This window comes from Strix aluco, chromosome 1 (assembly GCF_031877795.1).
Source record: "Strix aluco isolate bStrAlu1 chromosome 1, bStrAlu1.hap1, whole genome shotgun sequence".
NCBI lineage: Eukaryota > Metazoa > Chordata > Aves > Strigiformes > Strigidae > Strix > Strix aluco.
The window spans coordinates 27,268,564-27,292,829 of record NC_133931.1 but is presented as its reverse complement, the minus strand read 5'-3'; the positions used below and the strand labels follow the sequence as shown (position 1 = coordinate 27,292,829).

The 24,266-nt window shown below is 38.8% G+C and overlaps 1 protein-coding gene across 6 annotated transcripts in view; it reads right to left on the bottom strand.

Moving 5' to 3' along the window:
- The window catches only part of RUNX1T1 (RUNX1 partner transcriptional co-repressor 1), a 116,723-nt gene that overhangs the window by 62,431 nt on the left and 30,026 nt on the right, over positions 1-24,266 (bottom strand). The window contains exon 1 of one of the 6 annotated variants that reach the window (XM_074816080.1): positions 19,031-19,161. The exons of the other annotated variants lie outside the window; for them this stretch is intronic. Within the exon in view, the coding sequence (XP_074672181.1) occupies positions 19,031-19,037 (7 nt within the window). The 5' untranslated portion in view covers positions 19,038-19,161. Of the gene's footprint in view, positions 1-19,030; positions 19,162-24,266 lie in introns of those variants that run through there. 6 annotated transcript variants of the gene reach the window in all.

The following is a 24,266-nucleotide window of genomic DNA, read 5'->3' as shown; positions in this document are numbered from 1 at the left end:
AAATGTATCTGCCCCAGAAACCCTTGCTCAGGTGCTGCCATTGTTACTTAGTGCCACCACCAGCAACAGAAAGTAAAACTATAGGCTTTTCCCCTATCTCGGTATTATACACTGACAATCTTCAAGCAATGCAATTTATTACCCTAATCAGTACTTCGGCATTTGTGGAAATACACACTTTGGAAGACTATCATTTCACATCATCAGATGATGCCATTAAAGACATCTTGTGTTTACATGACTGACTGTCTAGACATCGTGTGAGAAAATACTCATTATTAGTTACAAGTCAGCTCCTCCTTGATGCTGCATGTCACACCAACTGTCTTATTTTGGGCACTGGATCAACCTGAAACCAGCAGTGTGGAGGTGGGAGGGGGGAAAGGAGTCTCAGAAACCTCACATGAAATTAAGACCCTCCATCTCAAATACTTTCCTAGGTGAGGTAACATTGCTATTGACAAATAAGCTCACAAGCAAAACAAATGTTACCATTAGCAAAAACAAAAGCATATTTCAAATCAATTGTTTGGCCTAATATATCACATGCATACATAAAAGTTAATATGAAATAATATAACCACGTAAAGGAAGAAGGAAAGGAAGAAACTTGTGTACGTCATGTAAAAATCAGACTAAGAAATGTAAAACCCCCTTCTGAAGCCAGTGAATTCACACAAATTCACACTGGCACAGAAATAAAGTGATCTCACCCAGGAAGAGAGGTGCTGGGTTAGCCTTGCAGACCCCAGCCCCAGAAACACTCAAGAATATGTGCTTAACTATAGATACTGGAAACAGCTGTAGGTAAACTAATGAGACCACGCACAGGGCATACAATTACATGCAATGTTTCTAGATCTTAAAGCATCACAGCAGTCTTAGTCTTCTTGCACAATAAAACTTAAAACTTCCTTTTTTTTAAAGTATCTTCTCTTTGTTTTGAATTTTAAATCAGACTGCAACCAAAAAAAAAAAAAAAATCAAACAGCTGAAGCCTGAACTGAAAAAACCAGTAATTATTACAGAATCCACATAAAATATTAAAAGAATTTCAGCTATCACAGCATTGCCATGCTCAACAGTTGTACAAAACATGGTTCATTTCATGCCCAGCAGATTCAAATTAAATGTGCTTTTTTTCAACAAATACATAAAAAAAAGGTTTTTATATTTATAGAATCTCATTTTCATCAAGCCAGCTAAACCCCCTACTCCAACACAGCAATTTAATATTGACCTTTGTGGATCAGTGGAGCTTCCATGGCTTACTTCTGTGTATGTGCACGTAGCTATGCATGTGCGTGTATGGGCACGTGCACTTATACAGATATTTAATCAAGTTTTACTTACTTGATTTTGTATACAAAAATACTTAAGTGTTTACTGTGATTTTATTTTTTTTTAAATTTACATTCTGCTTTAGAAAATTCTAAGAAAGAAGTCTTGAGTTACACTGAAGGGAGTGTTCAATGGAGGGTAAACTGCAGGGCGAGAAGTCAGACACCAGGGAGAAACCACTCAGTGCTGCAAGTGCAAGAGAAATATTGACAAAGTAAAGAAGTCTGATGCATTTGAACTCTGAATGTTCAACGTGGATGCACTTAACCCTTGGTAATACGGTAAGTTTTATTGTACATGAAAAGAATCTCATGTACATTAAAAGAATCTTACAAAAAGCAGATTTAACTCTCTCTGTGCTGTGGAAACACCCTGCATTTGGCTTTGGGTCTACCCAGGTATATACATTTTGCTTCACTGAGAAGTGGGTTAACCAGAAGAGAAGCCATTTTTATGAGAAAGGGAAGAATATTCAACAGGAGGAAAGAAACTCTGCAGCAGGGCAGGTGGTGTTTGAGGGGGCAGCGGGGCAGGCTTTTCCCATGGGGTGGCAACAGCCCCAGGATGCAGCTTCAGCGTTCGCTGGTGGCACCGGAGTGTCGGATCAAAGGGTACCTGCAGAGAAACACCGCCTGGCTGGGAGCACACCTCGGCCAAGAGCTGCAGGAAGTTTTTACAGGTGACTGCTGACCACCAGAGGGAGCCGATATTGTGCAGCTGCACAGGGGAAACTCCCTTTCCACGCAGAAAATTCAAATAAATGGCAAGGTACTCAGAAACCCAAACGGAGGTGCTTTAAGAAGAGTTCTTTCCAGTATCAAAAGTTAACCTCAGCTGTGCAATATAAGGAAAGCCTATGATACTGTGTATGTATACATCTGTATGTACTATTCTGTTTCCACAGTACCAAACATAGTATTTTCTCTCTAAATTTTGGCTATAAACATTTCTTCCCGAAAAGATTAACTAGGCAATACTGGCTGCAACAGAAGACCATTTTCAATGTCACCCACTGTCACCTATTTACCCCAGCCAAACAAGTCAGATGTTTCCCTCCACCCCTCACCTCATCCTGTTTTAGAGATGGCTTTCATACATGAAGTACTCAAAAAGCAAAATTGCATCACGCAGCACATCAGACAGTGGTATGCCTACAATCACACACTATATCCAGTCATAGGAACCCCGATCATGCTCACACACTATAGCCATGTGTTGATACATGAATTTGAAACCTGTTTTTTTCTTCACATCCATAATCAGTCAGAGAGATCAAATGGCAAGCAGGGCAGAAACAAAGGGAAAAAATAATAGGGCGGCTCACATAGACCTTTATAAACATCCTTCTGGCACCACGTACATATTAAGAAAGCTAAATCCCAATGGCAGAGACAATTCAAAAGTATAGAGAGATAGTGTCTGCACTGAGATCTCCTGTAAGGACATGTTTCTTTATAGTCTTCACTTGAGATAGAAGATGTAAAACACATCAGTAGTTGTCTGGTAGGCTTCAAACTGCTTGGATATGAAGAAATAAAGAACTGCTGAACTGCAACAACCATCCAAGGCAAATTCAAAAATTATGAAATAAAAGTTTAAAAAAGGGAAAATAGGAGTATCTGGGTGAAATACTAAACACTTAACACGAATAATTGTCCCCAAATGAGTTCCTATCCATTATCTTTTTCATAATTATTGCAACAGAGCAAGTAGCTTCAGTAACTGTACATACAAATGACCTATTAGAAACCTAACAGGTCATTTCCAAAGGTGATTATGAGCCCTGACTTACAGAGCTACTCAGTTTTGCACATAATTCTGTTCAATGTCAACAATCTGCAAAAAATTAAGATAAAACGTGTTTCCACAAGACTAAGTGGAAATAAACTTTCAGAAACTAAAACCATCACTTGAGAAGGTATGAGGTGGTGGACACTGATGAATCAAATGCAGTCATTTGCATAACTGAAATGTTAAAAAATTTGCTTTTGCCTATGCTCTGTTACCAGAAGAATGGAAAGAAGAGGCAGTAATTATATGTTAGAGTTCTTACAATGCCACACGCTATAATTAAATGATGATGAGTCTAACAGCGAAAAGTCTAAGGTTAGATAGAAGGGATAAAAATCATAGTAGGTTATCAGAGTGGACATCTGCTATGGATCACAGCATGAACAGCAGAAATGTGTGGGTAGATAAAGATACCTCAACCAACTCTTTAAAGAGTTCTTGCAACAAGAGGATGCTCTTTATCACAATGGTACTTATTAGCCCTGTTTCTTAATGGGTAACTGTGCTTTCACTGTAAATGAACATGCAATAGATTTTGTAATAGAAAATATTAGAAAATTATTCAGAACCACCATTTAGGTAGAGCAATAAAGAACAGACATGCAGCTTCCTCAGTTGCTGAGGTTGTTAAGAAACAGTAGGAGACACAGTAACAGATCCTGGCACTCCCACTGTAAATGGCTTGGGCATATTGTGAAGAAGTTAACTGAGCAAAACCAGAATAGGTTCAGTTAAAATGTGCACGGAAAAAAGGTAAGATCAAGCATACCAACCTACATCAACCAGAGGAAACAAAAGAAATACCAGATTTCATTCATATCAAATAGATAAATGAGAAAACAAAACTATAAAAATCTTTGATCTTATAATTAAAATTGAAAAAAGCTTGTGACAACTAACAAATAGCTTTGACACTGGCATAGCTTGGGTTTAAATCTGTCTCAATGGCTGAGAAAGAAATGGGTGAGGGGGGAGCCAAACACGGACAAAACCCCCACGATTCTGGAAACGTGTATGTGATTTTTTACAGGAAGAAGTGGAACAGAAAATGGGATACTGATACCGACTGTTCTACCCTCTTTTTCTCTTCTAGCCCAAAAAGAGAGAAAAGAAGACGTAAACAAACACACCAAGGTACTATTGCTCCATTCAGTCAGAGCTAGGATCTCAGGAGTCTCTCGACGTATTTTCCTTTCCTCCAGCGACCCCAAACCCTGACAAGAACAGGGATGAGAAACTGTATGACCTCATTGGTTCTGCAACAGCCAGCAGCCTTCTCATCTATTACTCCCCACTTCTTGTTTCTTTTTCTTATTGTTTAAAATGATCTATCTTTCTCTTTTTTTACCATCTCAAATGTAGACTTAAAACACATGTTCTGCTCTGCATCATGTTATGTCACACTGGAACATCTCCTCAAAATGCTGAACTTCACTTGTGATTATTTATGTAAAAGCTTTGTTTTCTTTTAAACTGTGTATATTTTGTTTGACTGTATCTACTGATAGCTAAATTCCCAAACCTTTAACCAGCCATCTCAAAGAAGCTGATGCAAAAGAGTCCAAGTAGAGTTTACTGTCGGTCTGTAATGAGAGTAAAATTATAAATCTCTGTACCGAAAGCCAGCTGCTTCATTCTTAACTCTGATCCCCCCCTTTTCTTTTGCATTCTAGCTAGCATACAGCTGTAATAAATGTGGCTCTTCTCACAAGCCGTGCAGATGTTAACAGTTCTGTAGGACATCAAGAAACATTTCAAGAATCTTGTAAGTGCTGACTAAACTTGCTTGAATTACCCACACTACCTCCTCCACATTCCTATTCAGTAACATTAGCCTTCCTGAATGTATTAAGAAAAAAAAAATAATTAGCATTTAAGCCAAGACATTAATACCTACGTCTAAATGCACTATCAATAAACAAGGAATGTTCTTAAGCCATCAGACAACAGATACTGAGATAGTGAACCAAAAGAAGTCAATTTATTCTTTGTCAAGATGACTAATGCATTTTTCATTTCTTATCTATGCAAGAGTGGCTAAATGACTGTCTGAAAATATATATTTATAAAAGTCACAGCTGGATGTATTTGAAAGAATGGATCAGAACTACAGCAAGATCTTTTCTTTTCTAGTAATCAAGTGGATTAATACTTAAATTAGAGTGAAGGAGTTCAAAGTGCTACCTAGTACATTTTTATTAAAGTTATATTAGCATGACAGTCATATGCATTAAAGATTAAGCTAAAGCCTCAAACCACAGTCAGTTCTGGGCAGGAGCAAGAGTCCAGCTGTGCAGGTAGAGGACTAGATACCAAATGCATTCATTAAACAGATCTGTATTAGAAATACTGTTTTAACATTCTTCCTTCTTCAAGCAGCATGCTCCTTTTGGCTGAGGTAGTTAATTTTCTTCATAGTAGCTACTAGGGCTATGTTTTAGATTTGTGCTGGAAACAGTGTTGATAATATAGAGCTGTTTTTGTTACTGCTGAGCAGTGCTTACACAGAGTCAAGGCCTTTTCTGCTCCTCACCCCACCCCACCCCACCAGTGAACAGGCTGGGGGTGCACAAGGAGTTGGGAGGGGACACAGATGGGACAGCTGACCCCAACTGACCAAAGGGACATCCCACACCATATGACATCATGCTCAGCAATAAAACTTGGGGGTTGGCCAGGGAGCCACTGCTCAGGGACTGGATGGGAATTGGTGGGTTGGTGGTAAGCAATTGTTTTCATTTGCTTTACTTGTCTTTCCTGAGTTTTCTGTTATTTTCCTTTTCATCACAATTTTTATTGTTGTTGTGATTTTATTTTGGTTATTAAACTGTTCTTATCTCAACCCATGAGTTTTCTCACTTTCACCCTTCCAATTCCCTTCCTCCCCTCCTGCTGCGGGGGAATGAGTGAGCGGCTGTGTGGTACTTAGTTGCCAGCTGGGGTTAAACCACGACAAGCAGGAAGCTTAGTCTCCTTCTTTGGGGTAGGACTTTCAAAACATGTGAAGCAGTTTAGAAGCACAGTCACCAACAAAGACAAATGTGACTAGTACTCACGTATTACTCCAGACACTTGAAAATCCAACATCAAATACCCTACCCTATATGTAAACTTCACACTTTCAAAACCTACTGGAAGGAGGGCTGCAGAGCAATTCACAGCACTGAGCCATAAAAAGATCACAATCTTTGACAAGTTCAGAAACAAAATGTGCAGTCGAGAGTTTCTACGGCACAGTTTTGAGATTGTCTCCAGTCAAGTGTCAATCTCAGCAGTTTCAAAGAGGACAGGGTAGGGAGAAATAAAACGAACATATCTGTACATTTCCTGCAAGAGATCGATAAAAAGACCTCACTCCTACAAAGACTCACATACCTGCTCAACTTCAGATACTTATCCTATTATGGTAGAACGCTTGAAGTTAAAATCAAATCTTTGAAGATGCAGGGCCCAAATAATTTACCATTTAATGTGGAATTCAGGCTATTGTTTGTTCTTTCATTTAGCAATACAGGAAATCTGAATATAAAGCAGAATTGCAATGTGCTATTTTTTAAATGCCTTATGACACTGCTTTTAAGAGTAATTTCATCAAAATGTCATAAAAAGTACCTTTAAGCATTTTGAGATAAGGAAAAAGACAATAGACTACAACCTTAAAAAGAAGTTAATGTAATATTAACAGAAGCTATGTAATTATCTAGTCCAAAACCTCAACCTGTCTTTAAGCTTCCCCAAACAAAATAAATTGAAAGGAGAGAGCAGGAAAAAAAGAACTTCAAAAAAAGGAGAAAAATAAAAAGAGAAGAGAAAGAAAACCCACATGAGCCAGAGTCCCTCACTGCTGTTATTCCTCCACGAGCGGAAATGTTCAGTTCAGTCATGGCTTAGGAGGCATAAACATCATTGAAATTCAAAGGCAGCTCTGAGAAAGAGGACGCCTCAATTGGTATGCAAGTGGTGTTTTCTCGCCCTGAATACATTATGAACTTGCAGCATGCTAATATGCCATGCTATCATAAGCACCAGATGGAACAGTAGGCAGTATATGTCCCATCAAACCTCAGGAAGATGTATTAATGTTCCTGCTCTTTTTTTTCTTCCCTTCCCCTCCCCCTTCCCTACTACAACCCTTCAGCTGTGTCCCTAGACTGGCACATTTCTTAGCATCAGTCACCTGCTCCTGAAGCACAGTTCTCCAGGGTTGCCTCATCTTCACCAGGTGGTGCCAAGCATCTTTTCAATCTTTTTTATCGTAGAAGGTAAAGGCCACAAGACGTGTCAGGCTGTGCTTACTGAAGGGTACCGAGTACAAAAGATAACATCATGAGATAAACGATAGATGAAGAAAGACTTTGGGTTTAAAGCTAGCACAATTGTTTTAAATTATGTATAAGTAGCGCAACACAAATTTCTCCCTCAGTACTGTTGGCAAATGAAGAACTGGGGGGCTGCAACAAAGGGTAAGATTTTCCGTGTAACCAAATAAAACAGAGGAAACTGATTTAAAGATCTGTGAACTAAACTCCTTTTTTCACCACACTGGAAACCTTTCCAGAGAAGACATACACAATTCAACAGCCATTTATAGGGTAGGGGGCAGGGTTTAATTTTAAACTGGAGTATGAAAATGGCACACAGGCAAATGAGTTTACTTTTTTTTTAATTAGAGAATTACATTCTTTGATTTTTATGACTAAAGGATTGCTTGGACCTGTATGTATGATTCTAAGGAAGTGTAGCATTTTAATACTGCTCTGCATCGTTGATGAATTCAGTCACAGGAAGGTTTATATGACTAAAGAGAAATGTAATCTAGTATTCTGTATGAAAGTATATGCATACAAAAGTAAAACAGATTTTCTGGTATCACCTGAATTTGTCCTACCTGTTCATAGAAATATGCCTCCTTTGAAATATATAGCTTGCAAGAAAATGATTTTCTTTTTTTTCCATCTACTGGGCCCTTCAAATGATAAAATACTGTCCTCAAAACTGAAAATGAAGTGTCTGTACATTCAAACCACAGGAAAGACCTAAGAAGGCTAAAGAAAAGCAAATCAGCTTTTCTCATTTGAACTTTTAATGTTCAAGTATTTTTAAACAAGTTTGTTTTTCAGAAAGAAATCACATCAGTAAACATTTTGCTAATTTCTGATATTTTAGAAACCACCTGCTGATTTACAAACAGCTCTCACTATGCATGTAAATCTATTATTTTCCTAGCAACATTAGCCTTCTCATAATACAGTCTAATTCTACAAGATGCTGAGTATTCACAACTCACACGAACTTCTCTGGGAATTAAAATTGCTCAAAACCTGACAAGAGCTACTTACATGAGTTATCTGTTGCATGTATAGGAAGGATTTTTTCCCAGTATTAAAGGTCTGGTTGACAGGGATTTCCCCCCACTCATCCAATCCTAACTAAAATAAAAAAGAATTTTCTTTCAAATAAAGCACTTTACAACTGTTATTCCCAAATAACAGGCATTATTCTAGCATCTATTAAGTCCAGATAGACTTTAATGCAAGGATGTCTTAGGGACTGAGTCAGAAATCAGACCAATTTTTTTCCTTTTCCTATGGAATATTGGGGGGCTCATTTTGTTACTTTATATATAGCTTTAAGGGTAATTTGCTAGATTATGATTTGCATTGTGCAAATAAGTCTATTTAAGTCCATTATCCTGAATTATAAAGTAATTTCTGACACCTTAACAGCACTCAATTTAATTACAACACACTGAAACAGTACAGCTAACTCCCAAAGGAACCTGTTTGGATCAGAAGATGATGATATATGCTAGCTGTTGATCATCTTTCACCATCAGATCCACAATCAACTGTTTTAAAGAACAGTATTGTAACATCTGCATTGTCATATTATTTTGTGGCAAAGAGCCCTCAAAACCCCAGTAGTTGCATGCAACAATGTGCGCATATCCCAGGCTTGTAAGCAGACATATTTAAAAACCAGCAGCTTTACTGTAATGACCAAAGGAGACAAAAAAAAAAGGCTTAGATTTTGATTCAGCAAGCATCAATTTCTGCAGCAGAATCCCCATTAGGTAATTCATCAAGGCATCTATTTTCATTCTATTATCTAGTGTGGCAAGACAGCAAAAACACTTACAGCCTCCAAAAAGAAAAACACTTGTGACAAAACTATTAAGCATTCCTGGTGATTAAGTAATAGACACTCATTCTTTCAAGACTGTCTTGAACCAATACCCCAGACAAAACCATGCAATCGTATTTGCTTGGTGTCAGGATGAAATCAAGTCATCATGATTTTCTGTATTCCTTCAAGAAAAAGCAAGTCATTCAGCAGCATCCATAAAGCTCTTCTTGAAAGAATATAGAAGTTAACTAAGGAGAGAGTATAACATTTCTCTTGTGGCTCTACGGAGGGATGCAGGTCGATACCTGAAACGTAGGTAGTATTTTTATCTTTGGAGCTTTTACAGACTCCCAAGCAGAAGCAAACAGAAGCAAAAGCTGTAAGGTGGCATAAACTAAAGAATTCTATTTCTGCCAGTCTCTAAAGATCAAATACCATTACTTTCCTTCCTCAAAATGAAAGGAATTGGAAATTACTGCTCTTACTACTCTACCAATTTACATGTCAGAGGAAGAAGTTGAGAAGCAACCATGCAAATCCAACCTTTATTCCACCAAGACGTGGTTCTGTCTATGCAGAGGAGTCTGAAGAGGGCAAAGAAAGACTATAACACTGTCTCTCCCTCAGATGGCAGAGAACTTGCTACAGACGCTCTGAAGACTCTGCTTTCATACCAAGCTCTCAATGAAAGTTTCATGCACAGATTCATCTCCTGTGCAGCAGCCTTGCTTATTAAATATAGAAAACCCAAATACAGATTTGCTTTTACAACCAGAGAATAATGTAAAGAGAGATGTAAGTAAATTAACAAAACAAGATGAGCATTCTTCAAGTTACTTTAAAAATTTAACATGAGAGACACAAATAGTATCCCCAGAGAGGCCCCTGTCTCACTTCTCTTCCATTTGCAAGGGCACAATAAAGTGCTCACTTAGGACTCTGCAATTAAAATATACACTGCACAGATCCCCTCTAAAAATTGCAAAGGATTTCACTTTTGTTTCTGAAGATGCAATGCAATCTAATGGTGATCTCAGTGTAAAATAATCAAATATTGACCTTAATGAGGTAATTTAAATTACTTCCAAGATCTAATATGAACGAGATTGACAGAAGCTCTCTCAGAACCCTAGAGCAAGGAGATCCTACAGCACCATGGAAGGATGAACTCAACCAGTGTGGACCACTTGAATTCTAGAAACAGTTTTACCACCGTCATCCCTCTCTCAGCAGAGAAACGAAAACTAAAAACACCAAGACCAAAGACATGGTAAACTCTGTCGCAAACCAGTTTCCAGGAAGAAAACCAATGACTTTCAGAGCTACTCAATGACAGTGCCATCTGACCTTGCTGGATATCTAATTATACCCTTTCTTTTACAGACATAACCAAAGTTGCTTTAATGAGCACCTTTCAGCTTTCTTTAATCTGTTAGTTACTCTCAGAGTCCCTATGGTTCTCTCAGCGTTTCTCAGTGTGTACTTTCAAAACTGATAACAAACCCCTATTCCTTCTCAAAAAGAACAAGTTGTCACATCCCTGGTTTTTAAAGATCATTTTTGTACATTGTAGTATTTATAGTTTTAAAAAGTCAAAAATAGGGTCCCTTATACAGTTCCAGGCAAAGAAAAGTAGCTAAAAGAAACTAACACTGTCCACAGAAAATGACCTCTTCTAAACTTTGATTAGCAAACTTTCTCCTAACTAGAATACAAATAAATGTGTGCAAAGCTAGCAGATATAATTACACAATCAACAATTATGTGGTGAAATGGACTGGAAAAATAAAATTAAAACAATAAATGTTAATTTGTATTTGCTAACCACAAATGTTGTGGCTGATGCTCTGCAAGGCACAAAATCCTTTAAAAAAAGACTCTCATAAAAATTCAAGGAATGATATGGGGAAGTCACATATAGGAAAGTCTATGAAGATGTCATTCATCTGGATTATAAAATAATTACAATGAAAATTCAAGGTTCTGTACATGTGCTTGTTGCCCTGTCTTAAAAGGGCCACCAGAATATATTTGGAATACACAGTTTAGAAGCAAGAGTCAAATTATGGCTGTATTTTCTTATGATACGAATGCACACATTTTCCAAACTGTAATCTTGTGGCAGGAAGACTGTTTGAGTCATGTGTGTTTGCATGACTCACAAAACACATATTAAAGAGAGATCTGAAAGAAGGAAGGGGAAAGGCCGTGTATCACTAAACCAGGAGATTACTCCTTTAGCAGGATGTGGTTTCAAAACAGGAGCACAATAAGACAGTGAACACAGCATTGCTGGAAGAATTGGAGAGAAAGGGGGGACTACAGGAATCTGCACCAGAGATGCACAGGAGGGTTCCCAAGGCTTGGAAAAGTGGTTTATAAGCACATAACGAAAATTCCAATAAAGCATTAGAACTGAAAGGGTGCCAAGTTAAATTTTAGAGCTGCTTTCTAAATGACTTATAGAAGACAGGATAGTACATTAACCTCCAGAAGAAGAAAGATGTTATCAATAAGCCGAAAAAGGCAATGGACTATGAAAGGTAAACATATTCCTGCTTCTTGAATCATCATTTCAAACTTCACTGCAGTTATGCATATGCAAATCCAACTTCCTCAAATCTCAACTCATTACAGCAAACCCTTTTTTTAACCAATTATGATACAGGCCTGACCCTACACCATATCTACACAAACTTGCAGTATGCTTGAAGGGTTACCAAAATACATTCTTCTTCCTTATTCCTCAGCCTCTCTTCCAAGAGGTGATCAATACCAATTCCTTTCGCTCTTCTATTTCCACACTTCTTTTGGTCTTTGTCAGCTCAGTGTTGTCAACATGCAAAAATGCAGCAGAGCTTGTTACAGTCTGCTTCCAAAGGGATGTCCATAATGAATGAGAATACAAGCAGTACTCTTAATAATTGTGTCCACTGATGATGGTATTTCCTTTCAAACTTCAGAAAGATTTCCTGCAACCTTTGACTTACACTTTGTGCCTGTTTAGAAGTATGGTTAAGTTGCAGGCACTGTTCCAGAACATATATCCACATTGATACTGAAAGAGTCAGCTGGATAATTTAAATTAATTCAGATGTGTAGGTCCTACCAGTTAGTTATTCCTCATGAAAATTTCACAAGATTGCTAGATCCCAAGAGAAAGAAGAAGTAAATGCACAACTCATTATGCAATATCATGGAAAAGATCAAGTAAGGCTGTAGCTTCACACCACAGGAATTTGGGCAGGAGATTTTTAGAAGCTGGATCAGTTCAGTGTCTCTTTTGACACTACAGCCTTAAACCAGCTGCAAGAACATTACTACCAGGTGCTGTGCTGCAGCCTTCGCAAGAGGTTTGTGAACCTCCAGTTGAAGCAGCTCCTCTCAAATCCCAAGGTCTCCAGTGTCTCAAGTTCTTCTGCAATTAATGCTCACAATGAGGCTATTTCTCCACACTCTGCCTATAACTGGTAGTAAAGAAGAAATTACTAGTAGGGAAAAAATAAAAATAAAAAACCCCAACAGCATAGAGAAATTCAGCTCTGGTATGTGGAAGCACAGCTCCATGAGATAGCATGGGAAAGAGATGCAGCGCTTTCAGCCAGCACTGAGCCTGACAATTCCTGCTCTTCTACCACCATGCAAAGGCAAAGTTCATTCTACAAGTTACAGATCAAGTAATGGTTTCAGATCAGATTCAATGAGTAAGTAACTTTAGATGCCCAGAAGCTCAACGCTGATTAAATTTTCCCCTGAAACACAATACAAAAGCAAGTGTCATGGACTGCTGTGGTCTCCCCAGTCCACAGGGCTGAAGCATGTCAGACTGGATATCCAAAACAGCTAACGGATCCAGTAAAACAAAGAACCATCATGCAGACTGAAGTGACCTCAGAAGATCAGATAGTCCATGTCCTTCTTCCTCAGAGCATGTGCAGTTAGATCAAGTTGCCACAGGTTTGTCCAATACGGTGTCTTTAATAATGGAAATATCACTGCCTCTCTGGACAACCTGTTTTAGTGTCTGGCCATCCTTATGGTGAAGGATTTTCTTCCTGGCATCTACTTGGGATTTATCATGGTCCATTACTTGCGCCTGTTGCCTCTCATCCTATCACTATGCTCCTCTGAGAAGAGTTTGGCTCCATCCATCTTCTCTACACCCTCCCATTAAATAGCTGTAGACAGCTTACAACAGAAAAGATGATATAAAGTTAGTTATATTTAACTAGCAACTGCCTACAGCTCACCAACAGGGAAATACTGAAGACAGGATGCTTTACTCCTGCATTTCAAGAGCCTCAGTAACTTGGATACATGGCATCCACAGCACTACTCCCTCCTCCAGAAAAGATGTCCATATCCTCACCTTCAGAAGATTGGCAAGTAGAACTGGTTTGTGTAAGACACAGCTAGGCGAGACGGAAGAGGTGAGCTTTGATTTTATTCAAGTCTTTTTAGTGGAAGCCTCACTCTGGAAGTGAAAGACATGAATTCAAATCCTCCTTCTGCTTGCTCAAGCTCAGGTCTGTAATGTATTCCCTTGGCAGTAGGGAAAGCTACTGCCCAGCAGTGGCTTATTCCAGATGGGAGTAATCTCCATCACTCTTGTCCTGCCTGAGAACCAAGCAGGAAGCATTTCAGGAGGGACCAAGGCCTGAGATCAACCACAACAAGGAGGAAGTGGCTCCTGCACTGGTCCTGCTCTTCATCTGGTGAATCTCACGTACAGGAGGCAGAAACAAATGTACATCGCAAAATGCAACGTGGCACAGAGACGGCTGAGCTCCTGGAGAGTTGAGCCAGTGAATATAAATATAGATAGCATGGTACAGCACGGCAAGGGCTTCACCAGCTTTGCAGAGGAACTGCGTGAATGTGGAGTTAGCATAGTGGGATACTGAATGAAATCAGCCTTGCCAAGCGGGCCAATATGGCTAGACTGTGTCTGCATATAAGTAAAAATCCAAGCGCTGCTGTGCCCTATGGATTTCATGATTTAATTTCTATTTGCCTCAGCATCGCTAGCTCCATGCTCCGTTTTACACCACACACATTTCTGGGAACAAAAAGTAAGCCTGAGCTTGCGAAGAGACCAACATTTCTGAATACACATTGGGCTTCCTCTGAGATTACCTACCAGATCCAACTGTGCAAACGACTCAGACACAAAAATGCTTCCATTCCAAAAAGACATAGGTGTGAACTCAGCACTGGCCTGCTTAACCCTATCGATACTGAGAGGGATCTTAGCATGCACAGACACAACTTGACATGCTTGGGAAACTTTGAAACTGAACAGTGATGCATTTGGAATGAGGACAGATTTGAGGCATGCAATTTAGAAGCCAGCTACTGCTTCAAGTGTACAGGTCATTTTGTGCACTTAGCTTTAGTCTGTGACCTGGTAACAAGAGATCAGGCTTCAGCTGATTTTTTTTTAAAGTTATCCTTGATGTACGCACTTGGAAGAAAAAAGGATGCAGCAAACAAACCAGAAAATTGGTGCAGGTATACGTACAGGTCCTGAAAAGGACCAGATATCATGTCTTCTTCTACTCTTAGATGTATCAACTTCTCTATTCAGACTTTTCAAATTGGCATATCACATACTTTTAGAAATTATTTTACCCAAAATTGGTATTCAGGTCTTTTTTTTAAAAAAAAAAAAAAAAAAAACAAACAACCAATACATCTACACAGATCACATTGATTTGCAAGCTATGATGACCATGCCTTAAATATATGAGTATGAAGTCCAAAATCTTCAAATTAAGATGTGATCAGTGCTAAACACCCTACACACACCAAGGCAAGGAACTACCAGTCCTGTGAAACTGACTTGTTCGTTCATCTTCAGCTAATGGTCTGAGTTGAAAAGCACTGAATCTTCACGGGGAAAGTGCGTTTGGGACACTCCTTAAAATATATATCTATTAAAAATATATATATTAACAGCTATTCTGCAGCATGATCTGCATCCCATGATGTGTTTTACATACTTTCCATGTATACATAGCAAGATGCAGTTCACAGCGCCATGGGTTGAAAATAAGCGCAATAATATCATGCAGACTTTAAAATTTATTACTACCATAAAAGAAGAATAAACTTTTAATATTTTGAAAAGCAAGTCATTACACATCGTCTCCCAAACCCTACGATACATATCTGAAGAACCTAGTGACTCTTAGGGAAAGAGCTTTTCACTCCTATCTGAATCCTGAAGAAGATAAAGTCATTATGTAGGATGATTGGGATAATGATGCAAGGTTAACACTCGGACTTAAGTACTTCCAGACACATTTTCCCTGTTTGGCAGGAAACTTGTTTTGTAAGACACAGAATTGTCCTAATATAACAGCATAGCAACTGCAATTTAAGACAGAACAACTTGGTTAATGGACTATTAGGAGACTTTTGCTGTATAACAGCATTTAGACGCATGTATTTAAAAAACAGGTGGATAATCCAAATGTTCAGTTACTAGGACACTAACAGTTATGTCCATGGCAATTTTGTTTCTGTTCTTTAAACAAATCATCACTTGCAAGCACTAATGTTAAAACCAGAAAGCCAGTCTAGTACACAGTGGCTATAAATGCCAAATCAATTTTCAGCAGATAATAAAGTCCATGTTTTACAATCAGCAATGCACTGTTTTACTACCCAAAATGTAAGCTAATAATATATAGCTCTGCTAAATGGAAAATGCAGATATGCTGTTAAGAAACGGGCTGGCTGTGAGATGATGGATCATTTCTGCTGGGACCTTCTTAAAGCTATGTGCAAATGTTTTGAAAATATCACATGATGTGGCCATGTGTTAAAAATTACAGCCAGTTAAGTTCTCTGCTAAGAAAAATATGTGGGCAATTTATGAAATGCACTCCAGGATGGAGATATCTTAAGTAAAACCAGATTTTGAAAACAAACCCATTTTTTTTGAAACATGAACTTAAAAAAAAAAAAAGTTGCAGCCACATCTGGAGAGCAGAAGTAAAGAAAGGGTGGTCTGACCTAATACCAGGCCATCTTCTGAAAGAGCAGCATTATTTCTGGGCTACAATGACTGTGATCACTGATTGTCCTTTTAAGGAAACCATGCTGAATACTGCCATGGGCAATAATAAAGCATTTTGTAGGCCAACATCTGCTCTTTGAAAGTACTATAAAATGACTGATAGATTTGTAATGTTTCATAAATAAAGTCTGGAATAAACAGTTCTTTAAAAAAAACCCACATTCACAGTAATCATACAAACCGGTGCATGGTATTAGATTTGAACACTGTTCCTCCAGCATCAATTATTTAGAGATAAGCACTTCCTAGAGTTCACTACATAGAATGCCAGAATGGTTAACTTGGTTACTGCAAACTGTGTGTTAACGAGATTATCTTTCTAGAGACTTTTCTCAGAGTTGCAGTAGTGCCTTAACAGAGATCTGAATCGCTTTTACAGTGTTTCATTAGCAAGACTCGCTGCTGTCACTTTGCCCTGACAGGGAAGGGAGGAGGTGAGCGGCCAGTCGCAATTATAACAGTACGAGCAGTTCGCCTTTGAAGGGCAAACTTAGTTCGTGTAAAAGTGTTATCACTACACATAAACCAGAACCCGTCTTTATTACTTCCTGTTCTTTCCCCAAAAGAAGAAGGACTTCAGATGTCAGAATCACTGAAGGGATGCTTCTGAAATCAAGACTTCACACATCCACAAAAGGCACTGACATAATATCAGATTACATAAAAATACACATCCTTTTAATCTCCTGTACATAATGTGCTTACTTTTAAAATACAAAATCTGCCCCAGATGGCTAATAATGCCCATTTGAAAAAACCCAACACCACAATATTAAAGGGCTAAAATATGCTGTGAACAGATTGAGAGGCAGTTCATCCTAGAGGAGAGTAAAAAAGTGCAGATGGGTGTCAAAAATAGCCAAGTGTCAGATCTGTTCAAGTATCTCCATTCTGGCACATGCTCCCAGTCACAGCTGTTAGTGTATTCTCTGTATCCAAGTGCAAGGTTTTCTAACACTCCGAGCTGACATTAAAACACACTACTTGCTTGCTACTGCTTTAAGAGAATGCTGAAAATTAAAGATTTATTTAATGGTAAAGCTTAACGAGTATTGATAAGGGTATACATACTGGAGTGCAGCACATGCCATTTTGATTAAAGATGCATGAAATTTTAACCAGCAGGTAGATTAAGTAATTTAAATGCCAAAGGCTTAATAGGTTTTCAAAAGCCTCCACTCTAGGCATTCCCACACTGTTTGCCAATAGCCCCCAATAATGCACACAAGGATCAAAACTGCTAAGATTGTATCATTTTAGTACATTTAAATATCTTAATAAAACACAGAAATAGTAAACTGCACAAGAAGATGAGTTTCATACAAATACAAGGGAAATGTCAGTGGATTCAAATTATGCAGAATGCACAGTCTTCCAAATTAATGAATTACCATGATATTTCTAATGAAGACCACACTCCCAGGAATGTAATGCATGCAAATCAAATTTGACGTTTAAAGGGTTAAATTGACCTTTCATAGTCCTCAGTTGTTATCTATGCAAATTAATTTGCCCATATTTCAACCATATAAATCCTCTTAGCCTTGTGCCTTGAGCAAACAGAGCCCACTTTCTTGTTACAACCAGGGGATCAGCAAACATACCAGCAGTAGGGTATGACCGCGTATAAAAATCCTAAAAGGAAAACATTCTTCCAACAACTGGCAATACCTCCATGCAACTGTGGTTGCAGCAAACTGGCAGATACTGTTTCAAAACACCATCTGTGAGGTGTACAGACTCTCTGTGATCAAGCGTAGCCTCTTCTGCCTGTCCTAACCAAATAATCCACAAGAACCAGCCAGCTGTAGGATCTCTAGCCCTGTCTTTTTTTATCCAGAGACACAGGCTGCTATAATCAGGCACATGGCTTTCTTCAGACCTCACCAAAGGGGGAAAAAACAAACAAAACAATCCAAATTCAATCCACTCGGTTGTGGTCAAGCATCTCACAAAACCCCTCAGACAAATCACCCTGCATAGAAGCACCGTTTTCACTGGCAATAACACTTATCAATTAGACAAGCAATTGCAAGATCCAAGGATAATATTTTCCTGAGGAAACCGACCTATTAAAATTTCCAGCTCCACAGCAATTCCTCTAATTCAGCAGATTTTTTTATTGTTTTATTTTGAATCAACATATTTTAGTGATCTGCCTGGTGACAGTTAAGGACTACGATTTAGGACAACGCCGGAATAATTTGTTTTATAAATCTCCTTCACTCCTCTAACATAAACAGCTTTTTAGAGAGATAATTTCAGCTGATGGGTGAACGCTGTGAATGATCTCTACTGATCAAATGTTTGCAGATTCAAGGTACAGCTGACAGTCATGAAAGCCAGCGCAAAGCTGTATTTCTCTGCTAAAATTGATCCCCTGTGCAGAGACCCGCACCCACAAAGCCAGTGACTTTCTGCTATTTCTATCCCTTTTCATTGAAACATCCAGTCCTGCTGTAAGTATCATCTCTGGCAGTTCCCTCGCACAAATTCCCCTCCCCCAAACATATACACAACAGAATTAGCATCTACGATCGCTCCGTACCAGTATCAGCTTGCAAATCACCCTCTATATTATAAAAAAATAATTAAAAAAAAAGGTAAAGAAAAGAAAAAAATACTATCAAAAAAACAATTAGCGTTTCCTCATTTAAAACCGAAAGAGCTGCAATAATTTCAACTCACCAGGCATCCTTGGATAAAATATACCACACTGTAAATGGCTCTCTCCTAAAAGCAAGCTTATTTAGGGCTCAGTGCCTCCTGTTCTGGAATGAACAGAGAGAAGCGAGGAGGGCCATCAGAACTGGCTGTGGCAGCGTAGCTGGAGGCAGGATGCTGGGCGCGTGCGTTTGCCAGGCAAAGACAGATGGAGAGCTGACACTCTGTATTGCACTTGGAGCAGAAATGTGAATGATGACAGGAGCACATGTGGCCTTGAACCCAGCCCTGTCTCTTCAGGCAGAACAATGACAGGGATGTGTGTGCAAATTATCACAACCCCGGCTCCCCTCAGCTGACTCCTTTTACTCTACCTTTCACACCAAGTTCCAGATGACCAAAGAATAGAAAGTAAAATGCAGAGTGATAAGCCAAACACTGAATTATTCATTTTTTCTTTAAAAGTTAACCCTTTCTTCTGCTGACAACAATTAAAGAAAAAAGCATCATTTTGAATCAGCTCTCCTCCAAAAGTGGAAACAAATTCATTCTTTATTTTAACAGCCATAATTTTGCACTCCATAGGACTACGTTTGTTTATTTAGCTGGAAATTCAAAATGTGCACAAGGATATACAAGAGAGTCGCCCCCTCCTCTTCCTCCCCTCCCCACACTTTTGTCATTATTATGCTGTTTTACTCTAGTGAATGGAGTATCAAAATCACTCCCTTTCTCAGATTCTCAGTAGTATGTGTAAAATAGAACACACTTAGAAAGCAGACCACTTCTATTTTACTATAGTGCTTTTAACCCCCTGGGATTCCTGCATTGATATGTTCCAAACATTTGCAGCTTACTCTCCTTTACCTTGCATGGTGATTCATGGGGGATGAAAACAAAATCTTCCCTGTAAAGCTTTTTCAAAAGCTAAACAATCATGTCCTCCCAATTTCTGATTTTGCACACCCCTTAAATGTTTATCCTTCACATGAATAACGTATGCCTGGCTAGGTTCAATGCACTCTTCCCTATTAAGCTTTAATGGACACCATGATACATAAAACTACAAGTCTTTGTTATAGTGCTTTATCTAAAGCTGGCTATTTTCTTCTCAGCAGTCCCTCTTTAGTCCTTTGTAAAACATCTTTGCCTCTTAGGAGAAACATACGCCTGACTCGCATGCCTTCTCTGTAGCACGTATAGCCTTGCACAAAATTCCAGGCGCAAGGAAAAATATCTTCTTTTTTTAAACTCTCTTTCCATTTAGAGCTTGCAAAAGCTTCTCCCTTTAGTAACAAGTATTACTCCAGCAATTAGCACATAGGTCCTGGTTCAGACTTCGCCTTTGCAATATACACTTAAACCAAGGCAGCGATTCTCAGTCAGATCTTCAGGAGCTGCGTATTCTTGTCAGTTTAAGACTCATCCTTTTGTATTTATTTATGCATCCCTCTGATTTTGCATTATGCCATCTTCTGCCTCTACTACGCAGAAACAACTCTGCTTTCAGGCCTTCCTCTTCCTTCCTCTAGCTGCCACAGAGCCTGATAAAGATCTATTTAGGAAAAGGACACACATGCAAAATTAAGCAAAAAATAACAACCCTCCCAATATCCAGACTGAACTCATGAATATTTCTCACTTAAAGCAAATGAGTCAATTTACTGATATTTCCACAATAACTTTTTAATGCTAAGTGCCACCCTTAAGCTTCACTTAAATAGAAGAGAGACTCCAAACACTGGACTGGCAAATTCAAGACGATCAAAGAAGCAAATCAGCAGCTCCCCTGGCCCCAGTAACACTCCGGCACTAGCAATCTAACATGTCTGCTACTGGAGGCTGGCCTTTTCTTCATCTTCATCAGATATCTACTGTAACGAAGTTCTCTATAATGGATTTTTGAGTGTCAGAGCACCCAAGAGAAACACTGAAACATGAAAATGTTTTCATGACAGACCACTTTCATGAAGGGGGAAAAAGTGGAGGGAGGAAAGGGAGAGAAGCAAGGGAAAGGGAGACAAGCAAAGTCTGTGCCACCAAGGCCTTTTTGTTTTATTATTTGATGCACTATTTAAAACCAGTCAGTTAGTACTGTATTTGCTGTGTTGTTTTTCTTTTCAATGCTGTACTCTACATGAAAGGAAAAACATTTTCACAGTTGGAAATGCAACCTTTCATCAACATAGATGCAGCCTGAATCAGCTTCAGAGTAGAAAGGTATGACGCATTTTAATAAAACTGAACAATATTCACTCTTAAGAGAAGGTCTTAATATCAGTACATTGTAAATCCACAGACCACAGCTCACGAAATTGAACTTCCATATGCTGTGTGATTATGCATCTTTTTTCTGTGTGTAAAAAGCCTTTTTAAGCTGTTATCTGACTACAGTAATTGCCACTTAAATTGATCCACGTCAACAAAACCTGGATCCCTGGAGATTCTCACCTAGAAGTCTGCTTGTGGAAGGGGCTAACAGAATGCCTGTGCATCTGAGACTACTTCAGCATTTTCTCAAGCAGCCAGCTGCATGAATAGTTTTTCCCTCTCATTATTTAATACACTGAGGCAGGCTGCAACCCATTTGGCAGTCCTCCCTGAATAAATATCTGTGGATATTTATTCGCTTTCCCCACACACCCCCCACCCCATTTTTAATGCAGTCACTTAAAGCTTGCCCTAACAGTTTTTGCACCAGGTGTGAAATTTTAGCAGGCCAAGCAAAGGTGGAGAGCCCATTCTGTAAAATGGTTTTATTCTCTGCTAAGAAAGGAAAGTGGTTTTAACATAGGAACAATTCTGCTGTATCACAAGAGTCAGTATTATGTGTAATACCAAAATGAAAGGGATACAAAGAGAGTGAAAAATCCAGAAGATAATCTTCAGCCAGTTTCTTTATGGTGCACATTATGCTACACCTTCCTGGCTGGGAATCAGCTCCTTCTTTGACAATCACTCAAAACACAAAATAATTTCAAATAATCTTCTACAGCTCTTAATTTTGAAAATGGGTAAAGAAGGCAAAACACATCTCCATATTCATATATGTGAAAAGGGGGAAAAAATATTTTTATGCAGTGGATGATAGATATAAGGTATCGAAGACATGGATCCGATGGAAAAAAGAAATTCCAAACGATCACCATTTAAAAAGTACAGAGATTGCCTTTTGTGCAAACCTAGCCTAATAACAGGGACTGGAAGTCCACTGAAACGCATCTGTAGTTAATGAAAGCTCTCTATTAACAGTGAAGGAAGAATTTAACTCAAAGCTTTTCTGTAGGACTTCTCAACTTCCCGCTCTACTTATAGCAGACTGTTGTGATACATTGTGACTTCACACAGTGGGTATTAAGTGAGTTAATTCAAAGGAGCTGAAACCTCATTGATCCTAATTGAAAGCAATACACCCAACCAAATAGTTTTCTACCCCATCTGCTCTGGCCTGCCACCAGCTATTCAATACAAGAGAATTAATAGTTTCAGATATTCTAACAGACCCAATAAAAGCACTCATTTAAGCAGGACTGCATTAACAAAGTGAAAAACCAAGGGCAAAATGGGTTCAAATGGAGCATTTTACTCCTAGTTGGCTTTAACAAAGCTGAATAATGCTTATTCTGACTTTTTATGTGCAAGACTTGATAAACTGAATGAGAAGGCACTCAATGATCAGTCAACGAGCATTGATGAATGGTCATTAGGACCCCCCCCAATCTCAGGGAAGGCCATTCCACAAAGTGGCACACCAGCTTGAAAGGGCGGACTCACTAATGTCCAGATTTCCCTGCTTGCTTGTTCCACTTTCACTTTCAGACCACTGGCCACCAAATGAGGCTGACATATTGGAAAATAATCTTTTATGGACGAGTGGTAAATAAAAATGGAGGCATTAGCTGGGCTTTCAAATTCAAATCTGCTAGTTTTGTCAGCCCCCAAACGTTTTGATTTTCCACCCAGCTGGAAGCTATTAGTGTTTTCTTAAGGCATCCCACTGACAGGGCAAACCCACCTAATGTGTGAGCTGTAGAGCTGATGCGGGGGGACGGGGGACAACTACTTCTGGATGCTTTCTGAACTTTATTCAGTTGATTGTCCAACAAGTACAGTAAAGGCAACACCTTCAGGAGAAGCTCACTAATTTCTTGCTGCCCAGTATCTCCTACCGCCTGGTGCAACAGTAGTCTACCTAGGACTGTAATGGATACCCTCAGTGTGACTTTTTCCATTACATTGTACCTAGACGCCTCCCTTGTTTTTATGGCACTACCACAAAAGAGCTCAAGCTACTCAAGAAAGGTACTTCTTTATAAACTTCTAATTCTTTGCTTAGAAACAGAATGAAAATATTCAATATGTGCTTATCTGTTAGCAGTAGCTCTTAATGCATGCAACACAAAACATTTGCCAGATAACACTAAACATTTCCCTAAGCATTTCCTTATTGGCAAGACTTTCTGGACTTCTGAAAAAAGACAAATGGGACCCTTAAAACATACATAGCTCTGTGAAACGCAGACTAATTGAGATTACCTACAGAAATACTCAGTAGTTGAAAGCTAGAGTCACCAAGCTGGAAAGAAAATCTGCTTGGTTGTCTAAGAGAAACTGTTCGTCATGTTACCTTTAGTACTGGATTAGAATCACTGGAGGTGAGAAAGAATTCATCTCTTTTTTTCCGTTAAGAAAAGTGAAAAGTCCCACTATTTCAATGGGCTAATCAGAAATTAGGCTCTAAAGAGGATTTTAGCCTTGGCAGTGGGTCAGATTTGGCAACCTAGATTGCATACTGCTTTTTGATCAAAAAAGAACCAAAATAATTCATTCTTGTTGAACATTGCCAGGAATCACAGTGGCATTTCAGCTGTACTTCGGGTTTTAAAGCAGTGAAAATATACATAAAGACCTATCATAGGAGAAGAATAGTGCCATCAAAAATTGACTCAGAGTGAGAGGGCCAACATAGGCTTCAGGTCTTAAAGAATGCATGCTCTTTCGCTCTCTCTATATATTTTAGTAACAGCACTCATGTGGACAAACTCACCTATATGTACCTGTTTTGGTGCCTATTTCTTTCACTTGATCTGGGCTAAACCAAGTTTTGCCTTGCATTTTTTATTAAATACAGTATTTTCTATAATGTGGGTAAAGTAAATCAGAATTGACTCTTTATTTCTATCATTATTTGAATTCAAAGGAATCTGAAACACCATCTGAGCACAGACATCACTGATGCACTTTAGAAAATCTGATATTG